General features: G+C 36.5%; 5 protein-coding genes and 1 long non-coding RNA gene across 8 annotated transcripts; 1 reads left to right on the top strand and 5 right to left on the bottom strand.

Moving 5' to 3' along the window:
* Positions 1-479: 479 nt before the first annotated feature.
* On the top strand, positions 480-2,720 carry LOC120267481 (protein CREG1-like). 2 transcript variants are annotated; one of them, XM_039275155.1, is made up of 5 exons: positions 480-823; positions 1,249-1,284; positions 1,356-1,563; positions 2,202-2,280; positions 2,400-2,720. In XM_039275155.1, exons 1-5 carry the CDS (start codon positions 636-638, stop codon positions 2,519-2,521), a joined length of 633 nt encoding a protein of 210 aa, XP_039131089.1. In that variant the 5' UTR covers positions 480-635; the 3' UTR covers positions 2,522-2,720. The 2 variants fall into 2 exon arrangements, with proteins under 2 accessions (XP_039131089.1, XP_039131090.1); XM_039275156.1 differs by having other exon boundaries at positions 483-823; positions 1,362-1,563.
* LOC120267480 lies at positions 780-4,299 on the bottom strand. Of its 2 annotated transcripts, XR_005538474.1 has the most exons (3): positions 3,201-4,297; positions 2,992-3,074; positions 780-911 (listed from the first exon to the last, which is right to left on the bottom strand). XR_005538474.1 is itself a non-coding variant. In XM_039275154.1 (2 exons), exon 1 carries the CDS (start codon positions 4,188-4,190, stop codon positions 3,204-3,206), a length of 987 nt encoding a protein of 328 aa, XP_039131088.1. In that variant the 5' UTR covers positions 4,191-4,299; the 3' UTR covers positions 817-911; positions 3,187-3,203. The 2 variants fall into 2 exon arrangements, 1 of the variants encoding a protein (XP_039131088.1); XM_039275154.1 differs by lacking the exon at positions 2,992-3,074 and having other exon boundaries at positions 817-911; positions 3,187-4,299.
* A 1,561-nt stretch (positions 4,300-5,860) lies between these two features.
* Positions 5,861-6,714, bottom strand: LOC120267754. The gene is made up of 2 exons (XR_005538564.1): positions 6,478-6,714; positions 5,861-6,405 (listed from the first exon to the last, which is right to left on the bottom strand). It is a non-coding gene; the product is annotated as an uncharacterized LOC120267754 (long non-coding RNA).
* Positions 6,715-9,521: 2,807 nt separating this feature from the next.
* On the bottom strand, positions 9,522-10,462 carry LOC120267181. The gene is made up of 2 exons (XM_039274879.1): positions 10,154-10,462; positions 9,522-10,052 (listed from the first exon to the last, which is right to left on the bottom strand). The coding sequence occupies exons 1-2, from the start codon at positions 10,460-10,462 to the stop codon at positions 9,522-9,524; spliced, it is 840 nt and encodes a 279-aa protein (XP_039130813.1).
* A 5,701-nt stretch (positions 10,463-16,163) lies between these two features.
* On the bottom strand, positions 16,164-23,236 carry LOC120267568. The gene is made up of 4 exons (XM_039275247.1): positions 23,078-23,236; positions 22,819-22,995; positions 16,801-18,288; positions 16,164-16,588 (listed from the first exon to the last, which is right to left on the bottom strand). The coding sequence occupies exons 1-4, from the start codon at positions 23,090-23,092 to the stop codon at positions 16,559-16,561; spliced, it is 1,710 nt and encodes a 569-aa protein (XP_039131181.1). The 5' UTR covers positions 23,093-23,236; the 3' UTR covers positions 16,164-16,558.
* Positions 23,237-25,453: 2,217 nt separating this feature from the next.
* Positions 25,454-27,281, bottom strand: LOC120266342 (caffeoyl-CoA O-methyltransferase). The gene is made up of 5 exons (XM_039273968.1): positions 27,125-27,281; positions 26,940-27,019; positions 26,684-26,828; positions 26,466-26,597; positions 25,454-25,899 (listed from the first exon to the last, which is right to left on the bottom strand). Exons 1-5 carry the CDS (start codon positions 27,215-27,217, stop codon positions 25,606-25,608), a joined length of 744 nt encoding a protein of 247 aa, XP_039129902.1. The 5' UTR covers positions 27,218-27,281; the 3' UTR covers positions 25,454-25,605.
* Positions 27,282-27,565: the final 284 nt, after the last annotated feature.

The following is a 27,565-nucleotide window of genomic DNA, read 5'->3' as shown; positions in this document are numbered from 1 at the left end:
AGCTATGTCTCAATAAAATTGCACAATGACAAATTTTCACCTATCAAGCGATGTGCAACATTTTTCATGGAGGCACATGTGCTTCGTAATATAATTACATCAACTTTTGTAAGCACATGCATTAAATAATCTTTCCCTTTTTTTATTATAATTTACTTCTCTATTTTTAATTTTTATTATAATTTAATTACCCAAACATACACAATTAATTATAATTTAATTATCTACTTTTAATTTTTGTTATAATTTGATCCACAAACATACACCATTAACAATAATCACACGTAACATATACTAACTCAGATAAAAAATATACCACATAATATATCATATATAACCGCCGTTAACAATGTATATTCAAATAACTAATGAATACTTAAAAATAAGAGACTAAATCATAACTTTTTAAAACTTAATGACCAAAATAAAAACACCATTTAAGTTATTTACCCTAAATAATAAAATAAATAATATATATATAATAAAAATAAGTAAATACCACAGGCATAGTGTCCCACATCCACACCCACCACACAACACACAACACACACAGGCCATAAACTGCAACTCACCCAACCCCTCCATTTATAAATACACTTCCAGAACTCCATCACATCCATCAAAAGACACCGAGAATGGAAGTACTCGAAGGGACTAAATCCTGCCACATTTCCATCTTCCTTTGCTCTGCCTTGCTACTTCTCGGAGTCCTCGGTCCAATTCCTGCTCATGGGCGCCTGCAAATCAAGCAAAAGCCTAACCCCGACAATGCTGTTGCCACTGCTCGCTGGCTGGTGTCTCAGAATTTGTGGGGTGTCCTCAGGTTTCAAGACTGTTTCTTGATTCTTTTTTGTTTTCCATGCTCGAACATTAGTTGATTGAACCAAAGGCTAGAGTGAGATCCCTGCAGGCTGCAGTAAGATAACCTTCATTCAGTCAAGTAGCATTAAGGCTTAAGCAGGCAATTCATATTATCATAAGTGTCATCTGAAGTAAAAGAAAGAGCTGATGCAGGAAAAGAATACACACACACACACACACACACACACACACACACACAAAGGGGTTTCGGATTGATATTGATCTATCCATACCCTTTAATAGCTATTAAATACAAGCAACTAAACTGATTGGTTTAATTTTGCCAACATATTTCATCAGACTTCAAGCTTTTATCTATAGGTTTAGCTTTGCTATTTATAGGTTTAAGGCTACATTTTGAAGCCATATCCTTCTACTTCTCTGCAGCACAATCTCAAGCGAGCTGGGAGGAGTTCCATTTGGGTGAGTACCATCATCAAATTGAAAACATCATTGCTGTATTGGAGCAAATGCATCTGATTCTTGTCCATAAGATGCAGAAATGTGGTCTCATTTAGTGATGGGTTACCTGGAGAAGGCCACGGGATTCCATACTTCTATTTGACAGCATTGGATCCAACTGCAAGGGATGCTCTAAAGAATATGAGCTCATCTTTAACTCTCAGTGAGGTTCCACTTGGTTCTTGTGGAAAGATAGATCCTGAGAACCCTACATGTGCAAAACTCACCCTCAATGGCAAGGTAAATTACTCTAACTTGCTGAAAGCATGTGCAAAATATACAAGGGTGGTTTAAATTGTGGATCAATTTAATATTGATTAAAATAAATTGCCTATGTAGTTCTCTAGGTAAGATCACTCATCCATTTTCTCTTACCTATGTTCGTAGTTGAATTGCTATTTGGATGTCTAGCAAATCAAATTTCTAAATAAATGATAAAGTAAACCATCTCCGGTGTTCCTTTCACGTACGGATTTTCTCCTAGCTGCCAATTGATGCGACTCTTTAAGAATTTTTATTTGCCTACGTCTAAGCCAACTTCATATGCAATGCCTGGCTAAAAATTGTCAAAGATCTGAATCCACTGAAAAGACTCATAAGAATACCAGTCAAAAGTATTGTGGTCAACATTTATTTTGGTATCATCGACGTCATTCAAACAGCATAACTACAAATTAGAATTGCGTCTTCTATGGAAGAACCCATTAATCTATACAATTTATTGTTATCAGCTTCAACCTTGCAAAAAGACCAATTTTATTTGTGAAAATTACCTATATTCCAAAATAATAGCCGCGTATTTTAGTGGGCAAGAGAAAGTATGCTGCTTTCCTATGATACAGAATTGCTATGTTACTCTTCAATTCTTGATATGACAGCTGAAACTGGTTGATGTCAAGACACCTGAAGGAAAGTTCGCTCTGAGTGCCCTATTTGCAAAGCATGCTGAGATGAAGAGTAATTTTGATTTATTCTGCATTTTCACATCATGTTTGGGCTACATGATTAAAGACACCACGAACGACAACTTAGATGACACCAATGAGCTAATATCTGAATAATATTGTTTGGTGCAGATTGGCCTAAGGAGCACAACTTCCAGATATTCAAATTGGATATTGAGCATATATTCCTGATAGATTGGTTTGGGGGACCCAAACCCCTAACTCCATACCAGTATTTCAATCCTGGAAAATGAGCATAAAACTAGTCCTGTCTCAAGTATAATATATCAACAAATGGTACCAGATCATGCATTTTAAACTAGCGCCATATTATATCTCGACAATCTAAGTATTTCAATCCAAGATGTGTTTGTTTAATGTTTCATGAACTTCCTAGAATATGTTGCAAAAGTATGTGAAAAGGTATGTTGCACAATCTATTTTTATTTTAAATTCGATATATCCATCACAAGTTTTCCATCCAAGAAAGTTCTTATGAAAGTATAATAGCTTACAGTGGAAAAAGTGCCTCCCAAATTGATTGATATTATATTACCCCCATACACTGGAAAAAAAGCTTATATTCTCAACTTGGATAAATTAAAAGCTACAGATTCAAGCCATAAAAATGAATTGCTAGTCTTAACTACACAATTATGCAACTAAAAATGAATTTCTTAGAACTAAAGAAATTCTGTACATTATACAGTTAATACAAGAGAACCTGAATAAGATTAGGCTATCCATCCACTTATTAAGCTCATCAAAGATGGCAGCATTCCATGGCCCAGCTAATTAGTGCTCAATCTGCATTTGAATTCACAGTAGAAAGTAAGAAGAGTATAAGCAAAATCCATCACCTACTGATCCATAATTTTACTGGTTAGCTGCGGAGTCGATAATTTTCTCATTTTCTCACCAGCAAACACTTACTGATTAAGGTGTTTCCACCTGGCAATGCAAACCAATGTCTCCTCCATCTTCATCATCTCCATCACTAAGTCCTTCTTCAAGATCACCACATTCCACCTCCTCTGTTTCCTCCGGCCTATACCTCCACTCCAACCTCTTCAATAGTTCCCTGTCTCTCCATTTCTCAACCACTGATGAGGCCTCCTTCCTTGCCTTTCCTGAAGACACTTCCTTCCAAGAAAATGCAGCATCAGCGCATCTCTTAAGCACCCCATCGCCCTCATCCCCCACCACCACTGTCTTCAAGCACCTCATCCTCGCCTCTCTCAGAACCCCTGCAAAACCAGCATCATCCGAAACAAGCATCAAGCACCCAACCCTTCGTCTATCCATTGTATCCACCATATGCTCTCTAATCGCTCTATCCGCGGCTTCCGGCCTATCATCAACCGTCCGTACCAACACCCCAGCTCGCCGCAGCTCATCGGCGAGACCATACCCAATTTTGGGAACCAGAACGTCCCTCTCTGCCCTCCGATACTTCTCCATCTTCATCGAGAGCTTGGCAGCCAGCATGACCCTCTTGCTACCCTTGGCGGACTCCAGGCGGCGCAGCCGCTTCCCCTGCTCCCGTTCATGGAGCTGCTTGAAGTGGTTAATGAACTTGGTGTGGTTGTAGAAGTTACGGCCGCAAACGCGGCAGACGTAGGGTTCCGAGGGGGTGTATACGCCGGCGTTCTCGAGGCGATCTAGGGTCCGGCGATCCTGGCGCTGGGCACGGATAGGGGCGGGGACATGGCGGAAAGCGTGAGCATTGGCGTAAGCGACGGCGAACTTGAGGGTTCCAAAGGAGGCAGCAGCGAGCTTCAGGCGAACGGCGGCGTCGTAGGGAGGGATGGAGTTGGGGGGCTTGTTGTCGAGGTCCCAGAAGATGGCGATCGAGGAGGAGGTGGTGGAATTGGCAATGGAAGCTAGGGTTCTTGTGCAAAGAAGGAGATTCTTGGAAGGCATTGGGAGAAAGAGAATTGGGATTCTTGCCCTGATAAATCCAATCCCGCGTTTTGCTTGGAATTTTTATTAGAAGGGAAAAGCCCGAATGAAGGCATTTCAAAAAGCAAAGGGTTATTATAATGCTCCCCCACCCGGTCTTATTTATGTCCATTTTAACAAATTACATTATACATACATGTAATATCAATATATATTATATATATTTGGAAAAAATTAATATTGTGGGCAAGTTCTCGAATTCAAAATAATAATGATAACAGGTCGTTGGTTATGAATGCGGACTCACAGTCCAAATATTAGACATTAAAAACACTCTCGAATTGTCTGAAGATTGAATAGAGAAAACATCTTAAGCCTTACTATTATTAGTAGAACTTCCAGCCATGATTCAGGAAAAACTAGAACAAAAAACTATGGAATTCCAATAAAAAACAATAGCTAGCTTCAAGAAAGGATCAGAAACAATTTTGCACTGATACCATGTGAGAATTTCAAGAGAACAAGCTCAGTTCACTGATTCCTTCTTCACCTTTGAAGCCAAAAACACCAAGAAATCAGTACTCGCATAGCATCAGTTTCATCATCTGAGATCTTTGACTGGTTATCATGGAGATGAATAAGAGAAATTGAGAACAAGATTTAGAGATGAAGATGAAGACCATGAGAAGAGAAGCATTGATGTATTTTATTGAACTGAAATTTATAGAAGTAATACATTGATGGTATCTTTTATACTAGTGTCTTAACAATGTACAACTGTCTGAATAACAAAAATAACAGACTTTGTCCAACTGTTTGCCACATTGGCATAACTTAAATAACAAACTCAAGCCGCAGACAACACTTGTTCTGAATAACAAGGAAACATCTCCATTAACAAAGCTTCTCTTGAATTTCACCTTCTCTTGGATTCTGGTTGCTACCAAGCCACTTCAAAATCAATGTAAGTAACTTGCTTCTCTTCCCTTTTTTATTGAATAATCTTAATGTCCAACACTAAATCCCAAGTTTGCGTGCGTACACCCCTAATATATGTAACGTATGTCGCTTTCATTAAAAAAAAAATCAATACTATATCCCTCGATTCTTTTGATTCCATAAAAAAAAAATATTTCAAATTTATCATGTCTTTTAAAGCATTAGTAATTTTGAAATGTTTTACTTTCAAAATTAAATTTCGATGAAAGGACAAAATTGTTTTTTGACTTTACTCAATTTTAGCAACATCATATAAACTAAGTATGAAATAATTTTAAAAAAAGGGACTAAAATCTATGAAAATGTCATAGAACAGATTAGGAAAAGTAGGAAACTTGCAATGATTGATGGATAATTCCTTCTTAGTAGATCCCTAGGTGTCTTGCAAATATCAATCTACCTAAAATAAAAAATAAAAAGAGTTGCAAGTGATGTTCTTGGAGTTAATCTTACAATGAAGAACCAGATAAAAGTCATCCAAGTAAAGAAAATAAAGATGAAGTTGTCCATTGATGGTAAGTCCTTCATTATTTCATGAGCTTAAGATTCCATTTCTTTAATTAGATATATATTCTGAGAGGTTAAATTTCAGTCGTTGGGTATAGGTTTTCAGAGTTAATAATTGTCAATCACACTAAACCATATCATATTTTATTTATATAAGACTACTTAAATAATAGCAAAGAACAAAAAGACTCAAATCCATGCCACCTTGTAATGAAATAGATCTGCAAATTTCATCTTATAAGAAAGAAAAAATGTGTGATGAAGCAGTTAAAAGTTCCAAACAATTCTCCAACATGGCAAGGAAGATTCAAGGAAAAGGCATGAGGAAATACACATACAAAAGTGGCAATTGTTGCATTTGTGAGTTTTGAGGAAACTGGTGTTGTTAAAGATCTGCAATTGTTGTTTTTATTTCATTGTGATTTCTCTGAAGGGAAACAAGTTCAAGATTCCTGCTCAACTAGATACTTTCCAATAGTTTCATGAATTGTTGCCATAGTAGCAATGGAAACCAATGAGGCTTTATCAGCAAACTCGTCCTTGATTTCATACTCCATGACCGATCTTATGACCGAAGCATCTTCGCCCTTTTTTATGATCTCAAGTCGAACCATAAAAGAGTCGAAACCAAGTTGTAGATATCCGCCTTCAATGGTGTGAACCTCTTTTATTCATTTCTCATCGTCGATCTTTGTGAACTTCTCCTTGGAAATTCCCGCTATCGGTGTCCCTTATCACATTTTTAAATGTTAGTACTAATCATAATCACAAAAAAAAAGCACCGGATCTCATCAGAACTGACCAGAAGACTAATAAAGACAAAGAACTGTTCCAACTTCACCGTCACCTTGGACTATGTCGAACTTCTCAATCAAATTAGGAAGCAACTCGACCATCAATTCCGCCAACCGGAGTTCTCGATACACCGCCCATATCTTTTCAGGCTGCAAGCCTACTTCCAGTTCATAAGAAGCTGTACCCTTCATGTATTTGTTCCTTTTATTTTAGCTTATAGATTTTGAATTGATGCACTGGTTTTTAAAGACTCATAAGAACTTCAGTAGGTTGCATTGTTGCCATCCTCTGCTTTTTATTATTGTCCCTTTTTGAAATATTATTGATGAAGCTACTTTTAAAACTGATGTTCTTTTTTACCAAAAACATAAAAAAATAGGGAAGATGAGCTGGATTTGTTGTGAAATTGATTTCATAATCTTCAAGGAGATCACATTTATTCATTTTTCAAAGGAGGATTAGGATGTTCTAACTGTTTCAATGGCTTATCAGCCTTGATCGATAATTGATATATATATATATATATAGAGAGAGAGAGTAATGCTATATAGCACTACTAGATTACACTAATGCCTCACACGACCCATGTGGCAAATAATCTCTCTCCTAGTCAGCATAGGTTTTAAAAAAAAAAAAATCCTTGAAATCAGCTAGCATCCTTCATCAAGTATTTTTAAAAAAAAATTATAAAATGTTGGTGAAGAAGAAAAAGAAGAAGAAGAAGAGCATCATCATCATCCATGGCTTCATCAAGTTCTCCAGGTCATGGCCGCCATGTTTCAATCTTCTTCATTAACCTTCACATCCAACCCCACAAAAAAACATCCTTTAATTTTTGGTCCCCTTACTACAATGAAACTAAGATAACGCCTAAGAATCCATACAGACAATGAAATTTCAACAACCTGCCATTGAACTCCCCCTCAGAATTTCCACACATAAAATTCTCGCATTTCCTCCACACAATCACAAAAACCCACACAAACCAATGAAAGCAACAAAGATCAAAGAAAAAAAGGATCATGTGAGGATGCCCACTCACGTCCGCAAACGTCTGAATCTAAGAACCTTTTTGTCTCCTTTAGCACTTCTACGGCGGCAGCAGCGACGGTGATGGCGGCGGTGGCTGCGGTGGCGGTTGACGGGCAGGCGACGAAGATGGAGTCAGGCACGTCTACGGAACAACTCGTCTCCTTCAGCACGTCTACGAATGTGGAGTCAGAGTCGGAGTCGGCGTCGGCGTCGGAGTCGGCGTCAGCGTCGGAGTCGGTTGACGAGCAGCTAATTATTTGCGAAGAAGGGTGGCGATGAAAAGAGGGTGGCGGTGGATTGAAAAAAAATACTTGATGAAGGATGCCAGCTGATTTCAAGGATTTTTTTTTAAAAAAAAAACCTATGCTGACTAGGAGAGAGATTATTTGCCACATGGGTCGTGTGAGGCATTAATGTAATCTAGTAGTGCTATGCCCTCACTTTGCATGAGCTGATACTCAAATCATTTTTTTTCGGTAAAACACAAACACTATGGGCCTGTTTGGTTCAGAAGTGTCTGACCGAAGTGGTGGAAGTGTGGAAGTGACACTTCAGTGGAAGTGAGGTTTTCAGTTGAAGTTGTCACTTCTGTGTGTTTGGTTCAGAATGGAAGTAAGCCAACAGTGATCACTTTCTTGTGTTTGGGTTGGGGAAGTGAGCATCCTGTAAACCTGACTTCAGCAGTTCCTAATGTTTGGTTGGCAAGGAAGTGCAATTCCACTCACCACTATTTTACCATGGTGAGATTACCTCCCTAAACTTGATAGTGAGGATATTGTAAAGTTGGACATGAATTTAGTTTAGTTTTTATTTTTTTATAAACAATTAGATAATATGATTATTAATAATTTTTAAAAGTTTATCATGATATATTTTATTTTTTAGGTCTTGTGAACATGAAAGAACAGATATAGTAAAATTTTGTTTATTAAAAAAAATAACTGAAATGAGAATCAAAATCCATAAATTTGAATTCCAAAAATTGAAGTATCCATTACAATATTACAAATTCTAGTTTTTACAACTCCAGACTTTTACAACTTCCAATATAACTTCCAGTTTTACATATTAGTGCCGAGCAAAGACTGCTCAATAATAAAAAAACAAAAATAGAAGCGTGAAGTTGAATCCTTCATGCTAACATGGTCAGCCGAACTGATGAAGACTGCAGTATGCTCCAGCTTTTACAAACCTTGGCTCAGGTGGCAAATCAGTATGAAGCACTTCATGGGCAATAATATATATATATATATATACAATACATAAACACCAAACTGAATTTCACGAAGAAATGCAACGAGTAGGCTGCAATGGAGACAAGTAATGCTCCATTGCCCCGCCATACTAGTTACATGATAAGGGACACACGTGTGAACTGAACCCTCAAGAGACTTCATTTCAATTGGGCAACAACCATGGCTGCAAAAAAAAAATTTGCCCCGCCAGTGCACCCAACTAAATGGAAGCACACATCGAGGATACATTCATATGAATAGTTACATTGCCTCAGTGCTTGTTAAAAACATTGCCTCATCATTGCCAAAATACCTGTACCTGCAGCTAGAAAACAAACATAAAGAAAATACAAAATATGAATACATGAACCACAAAAGCATGACAGAAGTAAATCAAAGAAACATTGGTGAAGAACATAAACAAATTAAACAAGACAAACCAAATAGGAAATAACCTGCAGAGGCAAATAAATCAAAACACAGCAGATTATGTCTACATATGTCTAGATAGCTGCATCATAGATAGTGTCATAGATAGAATACCATAGAACGAGGCCACATGCTACAGCCATGTCCACAAACAGTCAGTTGCATGCTAGGTCATCAGCAAACAAAATGTAACATGATTGTTTGACCAAGTGCATGGGATGAAACTAGTGCAAGATGTAGACCTAATATGGATGCAGATAATGCATAAAGCAGTGCAGATAATACATAAAGCAGTCATGCCCCAAACAACCCTTTAGCTAAACAAGGTCCAGTAATCCCCTGCAGCAACCAACATTCAAGCAAGGTTGGCGAGATACTTCCGAACCCAGGCCTCCCTCATCTCTAACCGTTTAACCATGAACTTTCTCGCTTCAGTTTCTCTCTCCTGGAGATAATCAAACACATCTTCCAACACATGCTCAGTGAAGCCCTCAACTTCCATAACCCTTGAATACAGTGTTTCTGACCAATGTGTAGGGTTTCTAATTGCCGCTGCCATTTCCCCGACAACTGTCACCAGATCAGCCATCATTGGAATGTCTTTGCTCCCCTTTGTTCGTTGGGACCTCATGGTCGATGACGTTGCAGGACTACGCGCAATTGGAGGTGCTGAATTCCCAGCGCCGTCATCATCACTATTAGGTTGATCGACTGGTGAGTCCGAGTTCTCATTCTCATTATTTTTGTCTCCAATAGTTTTCTCTCCAAAATCCGAATACAGAGATGTCGCATGTGACCCTGTCGCACTATCCTCGCCACAAATAATCCGTAACCCTTCATAGTTTTCAATAGGTTTGTTGATGAAAGCTTTTGCAGCTGGATGTGCCTGCATACAAAATCCAAAAAAAAAAAACAACATGACTATGACTGAACACAGATAACAAAGCATGCGAAAAAAAAACTAACCAACAAACAAAAGAAATATACCTCCGTATAAGTGAATACAACGATTGGGTCAAGGGTAATCATTTTCGTTTCGTCGTCCCATCCCGCCCCACTCAAGTCTCTTGCCTTTTTAATCTCCACGTATCGAGCCTTCAGTGTCCGGTAGTGGTTCTCAATATTTTCCGCTGTAAAGTCAGTGTTAAATTTGGTGTTCACTGCCGATGCAGCATGGGCAAAAGCAACTCTTTTGAAAGATTTGTCACACTTCAACCCTTTGTTGGCTTGCTCAACCAACACCGGAATCAGAAAATTATCAAATTCTGTTTTCCATCTCTTATTTCCAACTTCCATGCTCGATGAAATTCTAATTATGAAAACTAATGATGCATGTCAGATGGTGCGTGCAAGATACTAGATTGAGCAAGATGGTATATGCTATATAATGCAGGAATATTCATAAATAATGAAAATGTTCATGCATGACAAAGAAAAAAACCACACAAACTCATGAAAACCCAAACCCAAAACACAAAAAAACAAATACCCAATAAAGTGTTGAAGATAGCATAGCATGAATAACATTTGAAAAGAGCAGACATACATTGCAGTAATATAAAGCAATTCATAATTCTAGAAAGAGTAGTTAATACAATTCATCCGAACAACCATTGCTAGCATGTCTAATACAGTCAAATGCATGCTTGTACCGCATAAATTTAATACATGCAAGATATGAAGATGTTCATGGAAATCATTCTGGGAAAGCAAATTAAGCAGGCAAAGAAACACATCAACTAAAAATAGCATTCAGATACTGCCAGAATATTGACACCACATCTCATTAGCGATTCTATCCCTTAACTCGACCCACTGTCTGTTCTCTTCAAGTTGTTCTCGCTGTGAACGCGGTTGTGATGCAAGAACCTCATTATCCTGCAATCTTCTGTCATGGAAGATTTGATCGCTTGGATCAACACCTGCTATGTAATTATGAATGATACAACACGCAAGAACCAACAAAACTTGAATCTTGAAAGGGAAAAACGGGTGGGAGGTCAAAATTTTGAATCGATTCTTTAATGTGGCAAACGCACGCTCAACACGTGACCGCAACATAGAATGCCTTAAGTTGAATAATTCCTTTGGGTTCATTGGAGCCCTTCCGTTATGTTCTTTTAAATGGTATCGAACACCTCGGTAAGGCGCAATGAACCCATTCATGGTCGTATATCCCGCATCAACCAAGTAATATTTCCCTACAAGAGTTTACTACGATGAATCATAATTCAATTGCAAAAGGTTGAGGATCTAAAAGGTAAAGACAAGATTGGCAACCTTCTATTATCTTGAGGCCCCTCGAGGTTGTGGCCGTGATATTGCGTCTCTTAATACGGTGAAATCATTTGCAGATCCTTCCCAACCCAGCAAGTACATAGGTGAACTTGAGGTGCGGGTTGACTACCGCTAGCACATTTTTGCGTTGGTCCTTTCCGACCACGAAAACGTGGTAACTCTAACGGGGGAACGGACGCATCAACATGCGTACCATCCAACAACCCAACACAGTCCTACAGGACAAGTAAGCGTTATGGACATATCAATTGGATGTAGTAATTATCTTCAAAATTTTCTATAGGATTATGACATACTTACTTTGAAGTGAGGATACCAATTTGGGTTAGCTTCAATCTCGGGGTGACAGATCCCACTAGGAGGTTGTACAAAGTCATCACGTAGTGCACATACCGCAGTTAGAACATTATTAAAATATCTGCTAATTGTTTCCCCTGACCGGAGAAACTCTATTCGCATTGTTCTATTCTTCGTATTGTGCCCAACTATGTGTAGGAAAATTGCTAGTTGCTCCTCAATGGACACATGTCTTGTATCCACAAGTAAGTGCCTATCACGCATAATGGAGGATAAATGCATGAACGGCCCTACATCCATCCTAAGGTAACTAACATAGTAGTCTTGTCCACCCCTTAATATATGTTCCATGTGGCGCTTCCTAGTTAGGTCTCTGAAAAGAGAAGGCTGTCGAGACCTTGACACCCTAGGTTGGTGCATTTCTTCAAACAAAAAAGCAACTACTACAACAATTGTTGTGAATGCGGCTGTGAGGGGTATGGCATGCTCAGGCAAATAATTGTACATCATTCCAAAGGAGCATTGCATATATAAGAATAACAAACTGAGACACACTAGCATTGTATAAGGACAAAATTAGACAGCATTCCAGCAAAGCACACAATGAAAAAAGCATAGTAGAATTATAGCATGCAGTAAGGACATAGGAAAATATCCCACATAGGCAATGGTTTCAGAATGAAATTACCAAAAACCTGCATAAATATGGACCTCCTTGGCCACACATGCATAAATATGTATGGTAGTAGCTCTAAAAAAAAATAAATAATTTCATCACCTCAGAAATCTTATAGAGGAATAAATTACATAATAACTAAAGGCATATGATTGAATAACAAACAGTTTCATAACTAGCATTGTTTCAAAAACTTTTACTATGCAAGAGATCTTAGACATGATAACTAAAGCCATTGAAAATCAAACAGTTTCATAACTATTAGAGAATGAAAATACCAAAAGAAATATGATTGAATTAAACAACTAATTGCAACATTCTGCAGGTTAAAAGGATTATAAATCTGACATTAACTCATAACTATTAGAAAATGAAAATACCAAAAGAAATGTGAATGAATAACACAACTAATTGCAACATTCTGCAGGTTTTGACATTAACTCATAACTAGTACAGAATGAAAATACCAAAAGAAATGTGAATGAATTAAACAACTAATTGCAACATTCTGGAGGTTAAAAGTATTCTAAATTTGACATTAACTCATAACTATTAGAGCATGAAAATACCAAAAGAAATGTGAATCAAGTAAACAACTAATTACAACATTCTGTAGGTTAAAAGGATTATAAATTTGTCATTAACTCATAACTATTAGAGAATGAAAATACCAAAAGAAATGTGAATGAATTAGACAACTAATTGCAACATTCTGCAGGTTGAAAGGATTATAAATTTGGCATTAACTCATAACTATTAGAGAATGAAAACGCTAAAAGAAATGTAAATGAATTGAACAACTAATTGCAACATTATGCAGATTATAAGGATTATGAATTTGACATTAACATACAGAAAATTCGAAGTCAACCAAAATGTTAATCAACAAATCTAGTGTCATTAACTCATGAAGGTAATACTATTGCATGCAGCTTGCTAACAACCATAGTTTCAAAAATTTTTACTAAGCAACATAACATAATATTAAACAAATATTAATCATAGATCTACCATGAAGAAAACCCAAAGAATATGGACTAAAAACATGGACATACATTGCAGATCAGAAGGAAAAAAATTAAACAAATATTAATCAAGCAACATAACATAGATCTGGTTACAAAACAGGTGATTCGAGCAACATGTTATGAATAATTGTGTCCAAGCACACCGAAAAAAAGAACAAACAAATCAAAATCCATGAAGAAAAAGAGAAGATCACAAAATTTGCTCGAACCCACGATGTAAGACAACCATAGATCTCGCCATGAAAACCACAAATTGAAGAGCATAACATCAACCGGTGAGGTTATAATCACATATGAGTTAGTAGTCAACTAAAAAAAGCAAATAAAAAAACAAAAAGGAAAAATAAACATCGAGGCAAAAAAATCGTAAACTCATCATCCAAATCAATGGAAAAAATTAACAAATATAAAATGCAAAAGCACGGCCCAAGAAGATATCAAAAACCCTACCAAAAACCATGAAGCCAACGACTTGACTTCCAAATTTGGTATCAAACAACATATCAGGGCCTCCAGGTTAATGGCGGAAAGTGGAAAAAAATGAAAAAAACACCGAAAGATTGAAAAATATGGTGAAAAAAATCGAAGACGTAGATAAAAAATAGGGCTACAGATGATCCGAACGACAAAAAAAACCCCAACCCTGGAAAACCACATATTTCTCTATGAGAATGAGGATGTCGGAGATGCGAGGATGCATTACCTCAGGTGCGCCTCGGCTACGAGAAAACCCCCGACTGGAAAACCACGGTAAACGAGAAAACTCCGGACTGTAAAACCACGGCAAACTGAAGAAGCGGTGGGAGACAGAAGAGCCTCTCAACGGGAAAATGAAAACCCTAATGTGGAAGTGACGATGCCATTACAAAGGGGAAAGTGGGGATTCGAAGCGATGGGGAAGACGAGAGGCCGAAGTGATGGATAAAAGCGGTGATCCGAACGAGGCCTGACAATCACGTGGGTTGTAAAGTCCACTTCAGCCAACAGTGAAAAAACTCGGAAAATCCCACTTCCCCTTTTTTTTCTCTGAAGTGGAATGGGTGAAGTGGATGGATAATGGAGGTGTCACATCACCACTTCGGGCTCTTAACCGGTGAAACAAACAGGTTGAAGTGGGTTAGAAGTCACCACTTCGGTAACTTCGGGCTCCACCCCTGTGAAACAAACAGGCCCTATACATAAATAACCTAGTGCCAATAGATCAAAAGGTGTTGCCAATTTATTCCGCTTATAAACAATATAAACTATCCAAAAATAAAATTAAAAACAATAATTGTGTGCAGAGAAAATTTAGATAAAAATAAAATCATCTTCAACTTGCACAAGTGAACCTATATAGCATGTGATAATTGTACGTCAATTGTGTTGGGGTGCTTCCAAATTTGGGGACCCAACTTGTGAATAAAGTGTATCATCCTACTTAAAGAAAAAATAAAATAAAATAAAGCTATGTTAATTAATGAAAAGCCAAGAATAAATTTGGGTTTTCACATGGGAAACCTATATGTGGAAAAACTCTCTCATTCATAGAGAGAGTGAGACAAAAAATAAATAAATAAATAAATAAAGGAACTCAAGGAGAAGAAGAGAGAGGGGTTAGGACTTGAGCTTTGCAAGAAAATCAAACGGCAAAACGGTGCCGGACTTCTCGCACACTTTGGGTAAAGCATCTTTGCTAGCAAACCTCCTAATTCACTGGCTTGATTTCCTTTAAACTCTTTTTGATGCCATTGTTATTCATCTTTGAGTGATGATGATGTGCATGTGTTGCTGAGAGCTTCTCCTAATGAATATTAATGTCATTGTGCTTGCATACCTCTAATTAGCTTAGAGAGAAATCTTTTGTAACCCCATTGTTGACATAGTGAAAGTATTTCAAGTGGCTCTAAAAAGTTATGTGATTTTTTTCTCTTGATTTGAAAAGTTTTCCACACTAAAAATGATGTCTAAATCACAAAAAAAGTTAGTTTTGCATTTGTAAGAGTTGCATTGTCATAAAGAGGTTATACACCGCATAAGAAATCACACAACCCAACCAAGGAGCCATACCAGTAACTGTGCATCCGCATACATCAAGCATACAACCACACAATATCACCAGAAGAGCGTGCAAGCTACTGTGCACCTACACAAAAAGCCGCATAAAGTTGACAGTGGGGTGTACGGACAGATGATCGAGTTCATCTCCCCTGGTTCTGGAACCAGAGAATACACTAATTCTAACCTATCATATTCAGACACATGTCCAATGTGATATTATTATATTTTTTCTATTATGATTAGGGACACGTGTCAGATTTTAATAGGTTGAAACTAGAAGACCAAATGAGCGCCCATATACCCAATCATATACATGAACACTAACGGTGCTACAGTATCTTACTGTAGTACTGTAAACACTAAATTCCGCTGAAATTTTCACCTGTTGCAACACCGGGAATCCCAACAAATTGAAATAGAATTTTCGCTAGTCACACTGATTGATAGATCACAAATGATAAACCAAAGGGCGGTTTGCGAGCAACCTGGTGAAGAGCAAGCATATATAATTAAAAAAGCAAACAATGGAAATTTGGAATAGAGGCATTACAATGAAGAAAGAAATAATACATTCAGACTCATGGAGCAGATACCTTGATTTTGTTCTGATTGAACTCAAGATAGATAATGCTTTCTATGAAAGAATAACCCGGCATGCTTATATGTAATAAAAATCATTAATATAGCTAGAGGACTATCCCATGTCAGGTATGACATTAACTTACAAGGTAAGAGAGGGCTAAACCCTGTTAACCTTACAAGCTTAATATGAACGAAAACATCAAAGCAGTGAAGCTTTGACAGATTATATGTATATTAATATTATAGGATCGACAAAAAGAAAAAAGAGAACTAAAATGGTTGCGCTAATCATCAAGCTCTTCTCTGACATGTATTGGCAGTAGCTCATGCCGAACTGACATATTATATCTGTTTTGAATGGGCAAAACTGAGAACCGGTGAGCAGCAGAAGAAACAAGTTCCCGTCAAGAGGAAGTTGAAGAAGCATGTGACACTAGCATCCATCAAAGGTTACTCAAGTCCACCATCAAGTCACCATCTTTTCTCAGACAAGGAAATGAGCTGAAAATTAAGGAAAAGAAATTCAGATAACTGCACAAATACTCGAGAGGATTGATTTGCAACGTTTAAATTTATGAATGTTCCCGCTAGGCGCTAATTATCAAGTAAGAATAACATTATAGAAATAGTAATTGTAAGTCATTTTCTCTGCACCATCGATTGGGAGATCAATAATTAACTTGGAAAACGGAAAGATCAGCACTCAGTGGTACCTGGCGAGCAACTTGTGCCATTCGACGACTGTCTCGAGTTGACTCCACCATGAGACTCGGCTTCTGGGATTCCACCAAGATATCTTGCTTATCCTCTGCCCTCCTCTTTGTTGCATCTGTTGTCCCCGGAAATATGTCTTCAATTTTGCTGTTGGAAGAACCTCTCTTCCGCTTCCTTCGAAATGTATATTTAAGGAACTTGTCATTTCCGGCTTGTTGAGGAGCTCCACTTGATTCACAAGTGTTTTCCTCTTTCACAATAGAATTTAAAGAAGGGGTACCATTTTTCTCTTGTTTCGAGCTGCAAGCAGAAATATCCACATCATCTGCTATTTCCTTCTCTGGTGTATTCAATATTGAATTGTCCATGTGGGGTTTCTGACTTTCAAAATTTTGGTCACCTGAAATATCCTCTTTCTCAGGAGTAAGCAATAATGGATCCCCAACAGCACGTCCATGTTTACCTCCAAACTCGTATGAAGGGTTTCCAAGAGTTTGATTATCCAAATCCAAATGACTTTGTTCCTTGAATCCCTGCCTGGTAATTCTTTGTTTATCATTTTTCAATATCCCTCTCTTTTCATTTCGAAGAGATGCCTTGAGTTGAACCTTCCTAGTTTTTGATCTTTTAGAGCATTTAGAAATCACAAGAGAAACTGGAGCACTTGAAATTTTCTCAGGCTCTTCGCTGACAACCTGAAAGGGGCTTTTAACACAGCCGCTCACTTCATCAACTATAGAAATTTTTTCAGTATCACTCCGATGGGTAGGTTTAACATGGTTAACTTTCCCTTGTTTTCCAGAAGAAACCCTGCGGGAAAAATGGACAACTTGCCTGCTTTTACTCTGATCAACTTCTTTGAACTCAGCAAGCTCTTTTGGCACTGTTACTGATTTTCCTTTCTCTGTTGTATCTACAGGGTAGGCCCTTTCGGGTTTTGCATTCTCAGGTTCAATCAATTTGCAATTGAAGTCCGATTGATTGTCGGTTTTTTCAAGAGGCATCGTTGCTGTCAGAAGATTCTGTTCTAATGCGCGGATCCTTTGAGTGCACCCATTTCTGAAAAGTTCAGGTTCTGTACTTCTCATTATCATTGATGCCAGGTCAGGCTTGCTAAAAAACTCATTTTCTGCACCCATTTCTTCAGCCTTAATCATATTTCCAAGGACAATGCAGTGACCATTCACAGCTGGTGGACTCAAATTAGCATCCTCCTTGTCAGTTGATATTTGTTCAGATCCTGGAGGATAGCAAAGAGCAGAATGAGAACTAATTTCTCTCTCTTGAGAATTGTCCTCACAAGAAATGGTGTTCATATTCTCTACTTCAGAAGATCCAGTTAGATTTTTCATCTTTTCTAGCTTGTCATGCGTGCTTTTCAATTCTGTTCTAAGGGAATCTATTGTATCTTCTGCTTCATTAAGCTGTGATTCAAGTTCTTGAATTCTCCTTATCTGGCCTAAGGATTGTTTTTCTGCTTCTTTGATCTGAAGAAGAACAAGAACAAACATAGTCAAAAACACCAGCATCATTTGTGTTGTATCAAAATTGAAAGAGAAGAAGAAAAGAGAAAAACATAAGCATTTACACTTAAGTTTAGTATCACCTGAAGGGGAACATCACTGCAAGACACTAGGATTAACACTGCATGCAAACTCAATCTCATATTGTGAAGTATATTAACGAAAGATTAAAAAGGCTTAAAGGCCTATTGTTTCCTCTAGAATCATCAAACCAGTGATGGCTATTTCTTGATGATCCAACTTATTACATATTTTTATAAAAAGAAAAAAGAGCCAATTTTTATGAAGAACCAATCCAATTCACCTGAATGCAGGGACCGTCAATGTGCCTGGTAACATTACAGTCCTGCGGTTTATTTAAGATACCCAGTGAGAAACTATGTCATTTAAATATGTGGTTGATGGTTTGCTGGTTCTACAAGAATAAGTCCATTGTCAGTGGTAATTCAAAACATAAGCTATTCTGTCAAAGCTCAAGTTAATTAACATGTATCTTCAAAATGATGAAGGAAAGTTGAAAAATAAGGAATACATCACTACTGGGAAATGATAATGTATCAAATGTCGCTGACTCAACTGACTTTAATAACCCCAAGCACAGAACTTAGCTGACACACTTTAAAGTAGCGAACTCTTATGAAAAAGCTACTTGAGGTATCAAATGTGATGATTAAGTACCTTAATCATAGATTACCTAATACATACATTGCTGGATCATAATCAAAATAATCATAGTGTTCAAGCCACAACAATTAATAAGTCACGACAGCTATTGCAGATTTGAAATATTACATCAGTTCTTTTAATCTTTCAACTGGCAAAAGCACAATTTGGATCTTCCTTCAAGCATAAAATATCAACCCTTTAGACCCACATCAGCATTTAATTTTAACCTATGTCGTTTTTCATCTTTCAATACACTGAAAATTTCATGTGCCACCAAAAAAATATGAAGAAGAAATTTCAAGTCCACAGGCAGTTTTTGATACTAACCAGTTATCTGGAAGGTAAAGGATTACAAAAAAGCAGTTAACAAAGTAGTCATCAAGTTTTAGGTAATTAGATTATTTTTGTTACTATATCTATATTTCGACTACAACTAACTAGGACTGCAGATGGCCAAGTTTAATTCGATCGGTAGTTATGCTTGACTGACCCAAACCTGAAATTCAAATACAAACCTATCAACAACATTTTCATTCAAAAGAAAGAACTCATGAACTTAAAATTTTATTCCTTACACTAAAATCTTGAAGCCACAAATTTCTAAAAGCATTTCAGCAATTGATGAAGAATACATAAGTCCAAGAGAACAGGTGAATAAACAAAGATGAACAAGGTCTTCTGATTCACATATTAGAATCATCATGAAAACGTTGAAATGTAAACTTTCATTAGACTTAAAATTTACGTCAGCAAACACAACATAAAACTAAATAAGCAAGTTGGCATCATGATTTCCTATTTTCTGTAATCACTCAAGTGTATTGTACAATTTGAAAATAAGGAAAGGATACAAGGAGATCACACAAGGACTCATTGAAAAATGACAATTTCTATATCCTCTAAAAAAGATCAAGTCATGTTTATGCACTAATCGTATAATTCATGTTCTGAAATTGCAATCAGCTTAAATATAAGCCTCTGGTGACACTGAAGCATTCTGAATTTAAATAGAACAATGATAAGAGACATTAAATAATGCCAATGATTATTGGAGAGTAGATGACAGCACAAAGATGATTGGAGAATTCGTAGAAGAGCACTAATAAAAAATAGTTTTGGCGTTACACTAGTGCAACTTGGCTGGGTATACCACAAAGGAGACATTTCTTCCCTAGTGAAAACCAAATATGATAAGGACTTCATGAGGAACACAAACTAAAGTATACAAATAGCGCGTAGTATCTGGATGGACTAAAACACAAACTTCTGGACCAGGCACATGCAAGGAATCTGAGCCCTGATAAGAGAAGTCCTCGTCAAGTATGAAAAGGAATAAGATCATTTCATGGTATGGCCAAAAGGGATCCCCTTGAATCTTGATTATTCTCAAATCTTTTATTATTCTTATGTTCTTTTAAATGACCAAAGGAAGATCTGTGTTTCTGCCAATCCCCTGAAAGAGGATCCATCACCACTGATGCCACTTAGTTGCCTTTATAGACTTTACCCATATAAATACTTCTTTTAAGGTGTGCTTGATCATTTCCATTGAACTTTATACTTTGAAATTTTCTATAAATTCTAAGATCTGAAGCCACAACTATTTGATGAAGTGATTGAAAAGGACTTGCACATTATTGGTGGCACTAAGATGGGCAAGCATATCATGAATACAAGTGATTCCAAATCAGAATAATAGAGATCCTGATTAAGAAATCCACAATTACAACAAAAATATTTTGCAAAAATATTAAGCCTAATCCATAAATCTGATGGTTTGGAAGAAAATCATCAGTGTCTATTAACTGATTTACCACAAGCTTGAGCAATACAAGTAACTAGCCAGTAATATGTGGGGTTTTGTGACACATTGTATATTCTTAGAGAGAACTGATATCCAATATAAATAAACAGCATAACAGATCAAGAGGATTACTAAAGCAGACCAATCCATCTATAGGAACACAACTTTTTAAGTTTTTTGAAGGAATCACAAGTGGTTTCACATGTACGGGACCCATTAACAAGAAATAGTGAAGTTGATACCCAACAAGTTGCCAATCCAACTATCATGCAATTGTAGCACTTATGGTCATCATCCAGGCATCAAATACGGTATTTAACTGAATTGGATCAGTTTCATACTTGAGAAAATACCAAACAAATCAATGAAAAGAAAATGGTTAGGCAAACAGATATCCCAATGAGGACTAGGAAGGACCAGATCAAAGGTAAATTCAAGCTGCAAGAGTAATTTTCCTACATACCATTATCAGGAAAAGCATTGAAAAAACCATTTCTAACTCATTGAAAAGATATAATTTTACTGTCCAGATTGGTGATGAACCAATGCTGACACAGTAAGAAACTTTACCATTTTATTCTGCATTCCTTATCTTTTTAACTCCATTCTTCCCATGGAAGACAAGGGTGTCTAGCAAACAGTGCTTATGAGATTTAAGAGAAATTCTGTGTCAGCTTAAATTTATTCATGGCAGAAGGGTAAAAGCATCAGACAAGAAGGATTCACATGTAAGGGTTTGCCAAGAACCCAATAGTTAAAACAGATAATATCAGTTACCAAATAGAGCTACAGCCTAGACATAATTAGGTGCAGAAAGCCAAGGAATCTGAAAGTTTCAAACGAAAGACAGATGAAGCACCTACAGCTATACTCGGAGGTCCATTCTAGTTAAGCACTAAATTCGGTGACCAAGAAAACTCTTATGGTCTTCTAAATTACTTTAGATAGAAAATGCACAAATCGTTAGAGGTTAGACACAAGGCTAGCATGTTGTTACAAAAAAAGAACTCAAATATATGAGGAAAGATACAAAGAACAAAAGAATGTCGACAAAGAAAAGGCAAAAGCAAGAAATCACTTCTACAACAGCACAAAACTACACATTATGCAAGACAAACGTAACTCAAGTTGCTGTGTTTCCATAGTAACCAGAAATCAAGCATTTGTAAACCATAAAACCTATCACCCAAACAGATTGCAAGATATCTTTAGCTTCAATATAAACAACACCAACAACACATGACTCATACGGTCTATTAAATTATTTTACATAGAAAATGTACTTTATTATAATTAGGCACAAGCTCAGTGTGTTGTTAGACAAGAACTCAAACATACGAGGAAAGATGCCAAGGAAAAAAAACTGTCCACAATGAAAAGGAAAAAGAAAGAAACCGCTTCTAAAATTGCACAAAATTACACATTACACAAGACAAGAGAGTTCAAGTTTGTCATACTTCACATCAAACTGAAATCAAGCATTTAGGAAACATATAACCTATTGCGCAAACAGATATCTTTAGCTTCAATATAAACGACACACAGAAAGGAAAGACATGCTCAGAGAAAACCATTCTGTCTTTCCAATTACTTCACACAGAAAATGTACTTGTTACTATAGTTCGACACAAGACCAGTGCATTGTTACAAAAAGAAGTCAAATATAAGAGGAAAGACACCAAGAAAAAAAAAAACGGATCAACAAAGAAAAGGCAAAAGCAAGAAACCACTTCCAAAACTGCACAAAACTAACAGATTACAAAAGACAAAAGAACTCAGTTCTGTGGCATTTCCACATCGAACTAAAAATCAAACATGTAAGAACCATAAAACCTATCACCAAAACAAATTACATTACATCTTTAGATTCAATATAAACAGCACAAAAACACATAAAAGAATCAACAAAACCACTCAACCAAAAAAGAATCAATAAATAAACAATAAAAAGCAAAAGATCCCCAAAAACAAAAATCATTCTGAGGAAAAAAAAAAGGAAGAAACAAAACCCCAGCCACACTCACCTTAGATTCCAAGACACTCTTGAGGCGGAGAAGCGTGGAAACGGCTTCATCTTTCGCGGCAAAGAGGCTCCGCTGGAATCCGAGCGCCCTACGCTCCGAGACCATAATCCGAGCTGCGGACTCCTGCGCCATGTTCAAGATTACATCCGCATACGCCTTCTTCAGCGACGCCATTTTCTGACAAAGAATTGAGATTTCAGAGATGAAGAAAAAAAAGATCACTAAAAAAGGATGAAGGAGAAGAGATTAGCATGATTACCTCGGCTTCATCCATGATCGCAGAGCTAGAGAAGGACGAAGGTGAGAGAGAGGGAGAGAAGAAGAAGAAGAAGAAGAAGAAAGGGGGGAGTTTGGCGGTTGAAGAGGAAAGAGGGAAGGAAAAGGAGGCGGAATTGGTTTTATTTTGCTGTTGGTGCTGTTAGCTGCGGTTTTCCCACTTACAGCTTCTGTCCGTTTATTTTCCTTCTTGGAATACTTTATTTTGAGTTTCCGGATTTGCCCTCGGGATGTCACTGGAATTACTTCTTTACCGTGGCCGCTTGAAATTTCAAATATTGACTGATTGTTTGTGGGCTGGGCCTTTTGTTGTGGATTAACAGCATAGTTTTAGTATAGATTTTCCGGTTATACGGGCCTATTTCGAGTGTGTAGTTTGGTTGGTGTTCTTAAAGTAATTTTTTTTTTCTTTTTCTTGTCCATGTGTCTGTTGAGAGTGGTAACTCATCAAATTATTACTTTTTTTTTTTTCCTCGCATTAGAGGTTTTAAACTGGCAGTGTGGGCCACTATGGTCCGAGATAACTCGAACAATGATCCATACCTGAACTAGCATGGCTTAATTAAATCCCATGTTCAAGGGTAGTAGCATGTTAATCGTAAGAGGGTGGTCCATCACATGGTACAGTTAATTGAGGGAGTATTCATGTATATATTAAAATGAGGTGAGATTAACAATCACCATTGGACCAGTCTTTTGAGGATGTGAATCCCACCCTTATATGCATATTATTGGTGCTTTCGTTGAGAGTGATCGGCGTGAGACCTAGTCAGATTTGGCAGGCCACCTAAGCAAGTCTATGTTTTCAAGAAATATAATTTATTTAAAAAATGAAGTTTTATTGTGACTTAATACTTATTCACATGATAAGTTACGTTAAACATGAAAATCCAAAAAATTAATTATATTGAAAAATGAACCAGTAGAAAAGGTTGTGTTTAATATGAAAAATATAAAAAATAAATAGCATTTTATTTAAAAGACATGAATATTAGTAGTCCCATAGTTGATAGAATGAGTATTCTGATAATTTCACATATTTAAAACCTAAAAAAAATGCCTTACGTGCGCATGAAAAAAAAAAACCTTAACCACAACGAAAAAAAATGAGTTAGCCAAACCCTTAAAGTTTACGTTTTTACCGCTTATTAAAAAAGTACGTCATGTTTAATTAACCAAAACAAACCAATTATAATATAGTATAATAATATTATATTACTAAAATTTATTTTTTTTAAAAAGTGTTAATTTAAACATGGTACGGGCAAGCACTTAAACCACTATCTTTGCAATTTTTTTTTTACTAAATAAATTACCCAGTATTTTACACTATTTATGATGTGGAGGAGGGATTCAGATTTTCCCGGGAGCAAGTGAGGGCAGAACACGTGCATACATGGACCCTAAGACCACTCGTACACAACCACCGCTCACATCTCTCAGAAATATACCATCAACGGAGAATCGAACTCTCACTACTCAGTGAAAAGCTCTATCGATGACCCGTATATCAATAGACCATTTGGTCTTTGGTGACTCTCATGCTTTAAACATTGGCCTAGACCAATATTAACTCCAAATAACAGGGTTTATCTCAGGACAGTGTTCTTTCTTTATCCAACTCTCCAACCTGAGACAAACTTGAGAACAGTTGGTCTTTGGAGAGCGCGGTATATACTTGGGCTGACACAAAGTACAACAGGCCTAGTGCAGCCCATAGTACGTGAACAAGCAGTTGAGGCATCTACTTGAGGTACATAGAGTGTGGTACCATGAAAAAACATAAATACCTTAGCTCATAACTCCATATGGGTGAAATGGGGAATGACCTCCACACAAGCCACTTCTCATAATCTTTTACGTGGGGGAGCGCATGCTTACATTGAGGACTCAAAAACAGTAAAATTATCCCGCTTAATCGTTCGACAGAAAAATATATAATTTTAAGTTTTTCTGCTAAAAATTTTATTAATGTTCAAAAAATTTTAACCCAGTGACACTAATCTCATTTATGTAAAATTTGATTTGTGAGCCTTACATTGTTGGATTCAAATTGCATTAGACACAGCGATGCTCAATAATTTACAGTGTAAAAATTAACTTGCAACCCAAAACTTGTAGTACAAGACAAAAATACATAACCGAACAATCAATTTTCAATAATACGTGTCCCTTTGTTTATACATTTTGTATTTATAAAAAAATCTCGTTTACTTATGTATAAAAACTTTTTATTTTAAAAACACCGGCCAATACTTTTAAAATTTAAAAAATAATAATAATAACAAATTACAAATTCAGTATCACTTGAAAGCATAATCAACGCTTTATATATCATTGAATATAAAAAAAAGCACAGTAACAAAAAAGTTAATAGACATTCAATAATAACAATATGACAACAGAGCATAGGAGGAAATTAAGCAAATTAGGAGAAGAACATCATACACTCTCTCTCCAAAACAACAGAGTAACACAAAGATACATAGAATGGCAAAAAAAGAGGACACATTATATGATCCTGCGGCAAAGTGTGATACCATCTCCAACGGGAAGTTGGCAAATCTCAATGCGAGGATCAGCGGCAAGAGCTTTGTTAAGCTCCAACACAAAGTCACGGTAGTAACGCACATACTTGCGAAGTGGTGCATCAGGTGGGGCCACCACTGACCCATTCCACAATGTGTTATCATACCCAATCACTCCACCCACCTTCACCAACTCCACCAACCGCTTGTGATAGTTGAGGTAGTTATCTTTATCAGCGTCCACAAATACAAAATCAAATGTTCCATGGTATTTCCCCTGCATGCCCATTCATAACGCTTTTTATGTTAGTTCAATAAATCATATATTATATGTTTTTTTTTTAATTAATAAGTGACAAACGTCTTCAATCATAACTTGTGCATATATATTTTTTTTTGAATAATAAACGACAAACATTTTTTTTTATATGAATATAAACAATACCAACCAGTATTGAAACTAGGATATATAGTGTATGTATAGTATTAAAATAATATAAAAATCCCAGATAAACAGTATATGAACAGTATATTCAGAGGAGTAATTTGAACTCATGACCTCTCTTTTATATTTTGATGTCATACCACTAGGCTATCCAATGGTTGACATTTGTACATATATTTGTATTAAAAAAAAATTAATTATGTAAATAAAAGATGATAAAATTTAATTTCTGTATGTTTATGTTTTGAAAAAGGTTTATTATGTGGGTAACTATAAAAGTTTTAAAGGGAGGTTCCGTGTGGATGTCATCATAAGAATTTTCAAAACATTTTGGACGGATCTAGCAAATTAAGTGCATTAAATAATGATGTTTTAAAGTAATAATATTATAATCTCACATCTTCAATCATTTGATCAAGAACTGGCAAAGCAGGGCCTTCACGGAAGTCAATCTTGTGTGCCAACCCTGCCTTTTGAATCACAGGCAACCCAAGCTCATAGTTCTCCCTGTTAATATCCATTGCCAATATCTACACCAACAAATAAATAAATAAATAAATATTTTTTTTTCATAACTAAAAAATTTAAAAATGTTATTTATATATATTTGAATTACTTTGCCATCATCCGGAAGAGCAAGGGCAGTAGCAAGAAGAGAATAACCAGTGTAAACTCCAATCTCCATTGTGTTCTTTGCATTGATTAACTTCAACAACATCGTCAAGAACTGTCCCTCGTCCGCTGACGTTGTCATTAAATTCCTATATATATATATATATATATATATATATATATATATAAATTTATTAAAACATGATCTAATTTCTCACAAAACAAAATAAATAAATAAATAAATAAATAAAAATAAATACCATGGATGTTTAGCAGTGATTTCACGCAACTCTTTCATGGGTTCAGGCTCACGAGGGTACACGCTTGTGTCAAGTATGTACTGTTTGTAAACAAAAATCATGATTTATTTGTATTTAATTATATAATGAAAGATTAAAAAAAAAAAAGAAATTAAGAATAATTAAATTTATAAATTAAGTAGTACCTGATAGAGAGCATCACTTTGGAGAAGGCTTTTGTGGCCAACTTCTTGATGCCTGCCTTGCTCTCCGTTTTGAGCTTGGGTGTTACTTGCCATTTTCTTGTTCCTTTGTTTCTCTGACTCTTTCCTCTTTTATCAAAGAAGGAAGGTTATGAATGGAGGGATGAAAATGCACTTGTATATAAATATAAGTTGGAATGGGATGTGTATCAGTGTATGGGTGTGTGGGACCCATTTGGGGGTTGGTAAAGTTGGTGAAATGGGACCCACTTGAGAATAGGTTGGACTTACCTAACGTGTGTTGTCTGTTGTGGTTAGGAGTGGAAATTCAGCACCCTCTTACTCGTCCACGTTTGTCCACCAACCGCACTTTCGTTTTATTTAATTTTATTTGGTTTTTAAAAATTAAGATGGAGAGGCTCTTTTCACTCTGTTCAGGAGTAT

The sequence above is a fragment of the Dioscorea cayenensis genome, chromosome 8 (genome assembly GCF_009730915.1).
Source record: "Dioscorea cayenensis subsp. rotundata cultivar TDr96_F1 chromosome 8, TDr96_F1_v2_PseudoChromosome.rev07_lg8_w22 25.fasta, whole genome shotgun sequence".
In the NCBI taxonomy this organism is placed as follows: Eukaryota; Viridiplantae; Streptophyta; class Magnoliopsida; order Dioscoreales; family Dioscoreaceae; genus Dioscorea; species Dioscorea cayenensis.
The sequence above is the reverse complement of the archived record's forward strand: the minus strand, read 5'-3'. Positions and strand labels throughout refer to the sequence as shown.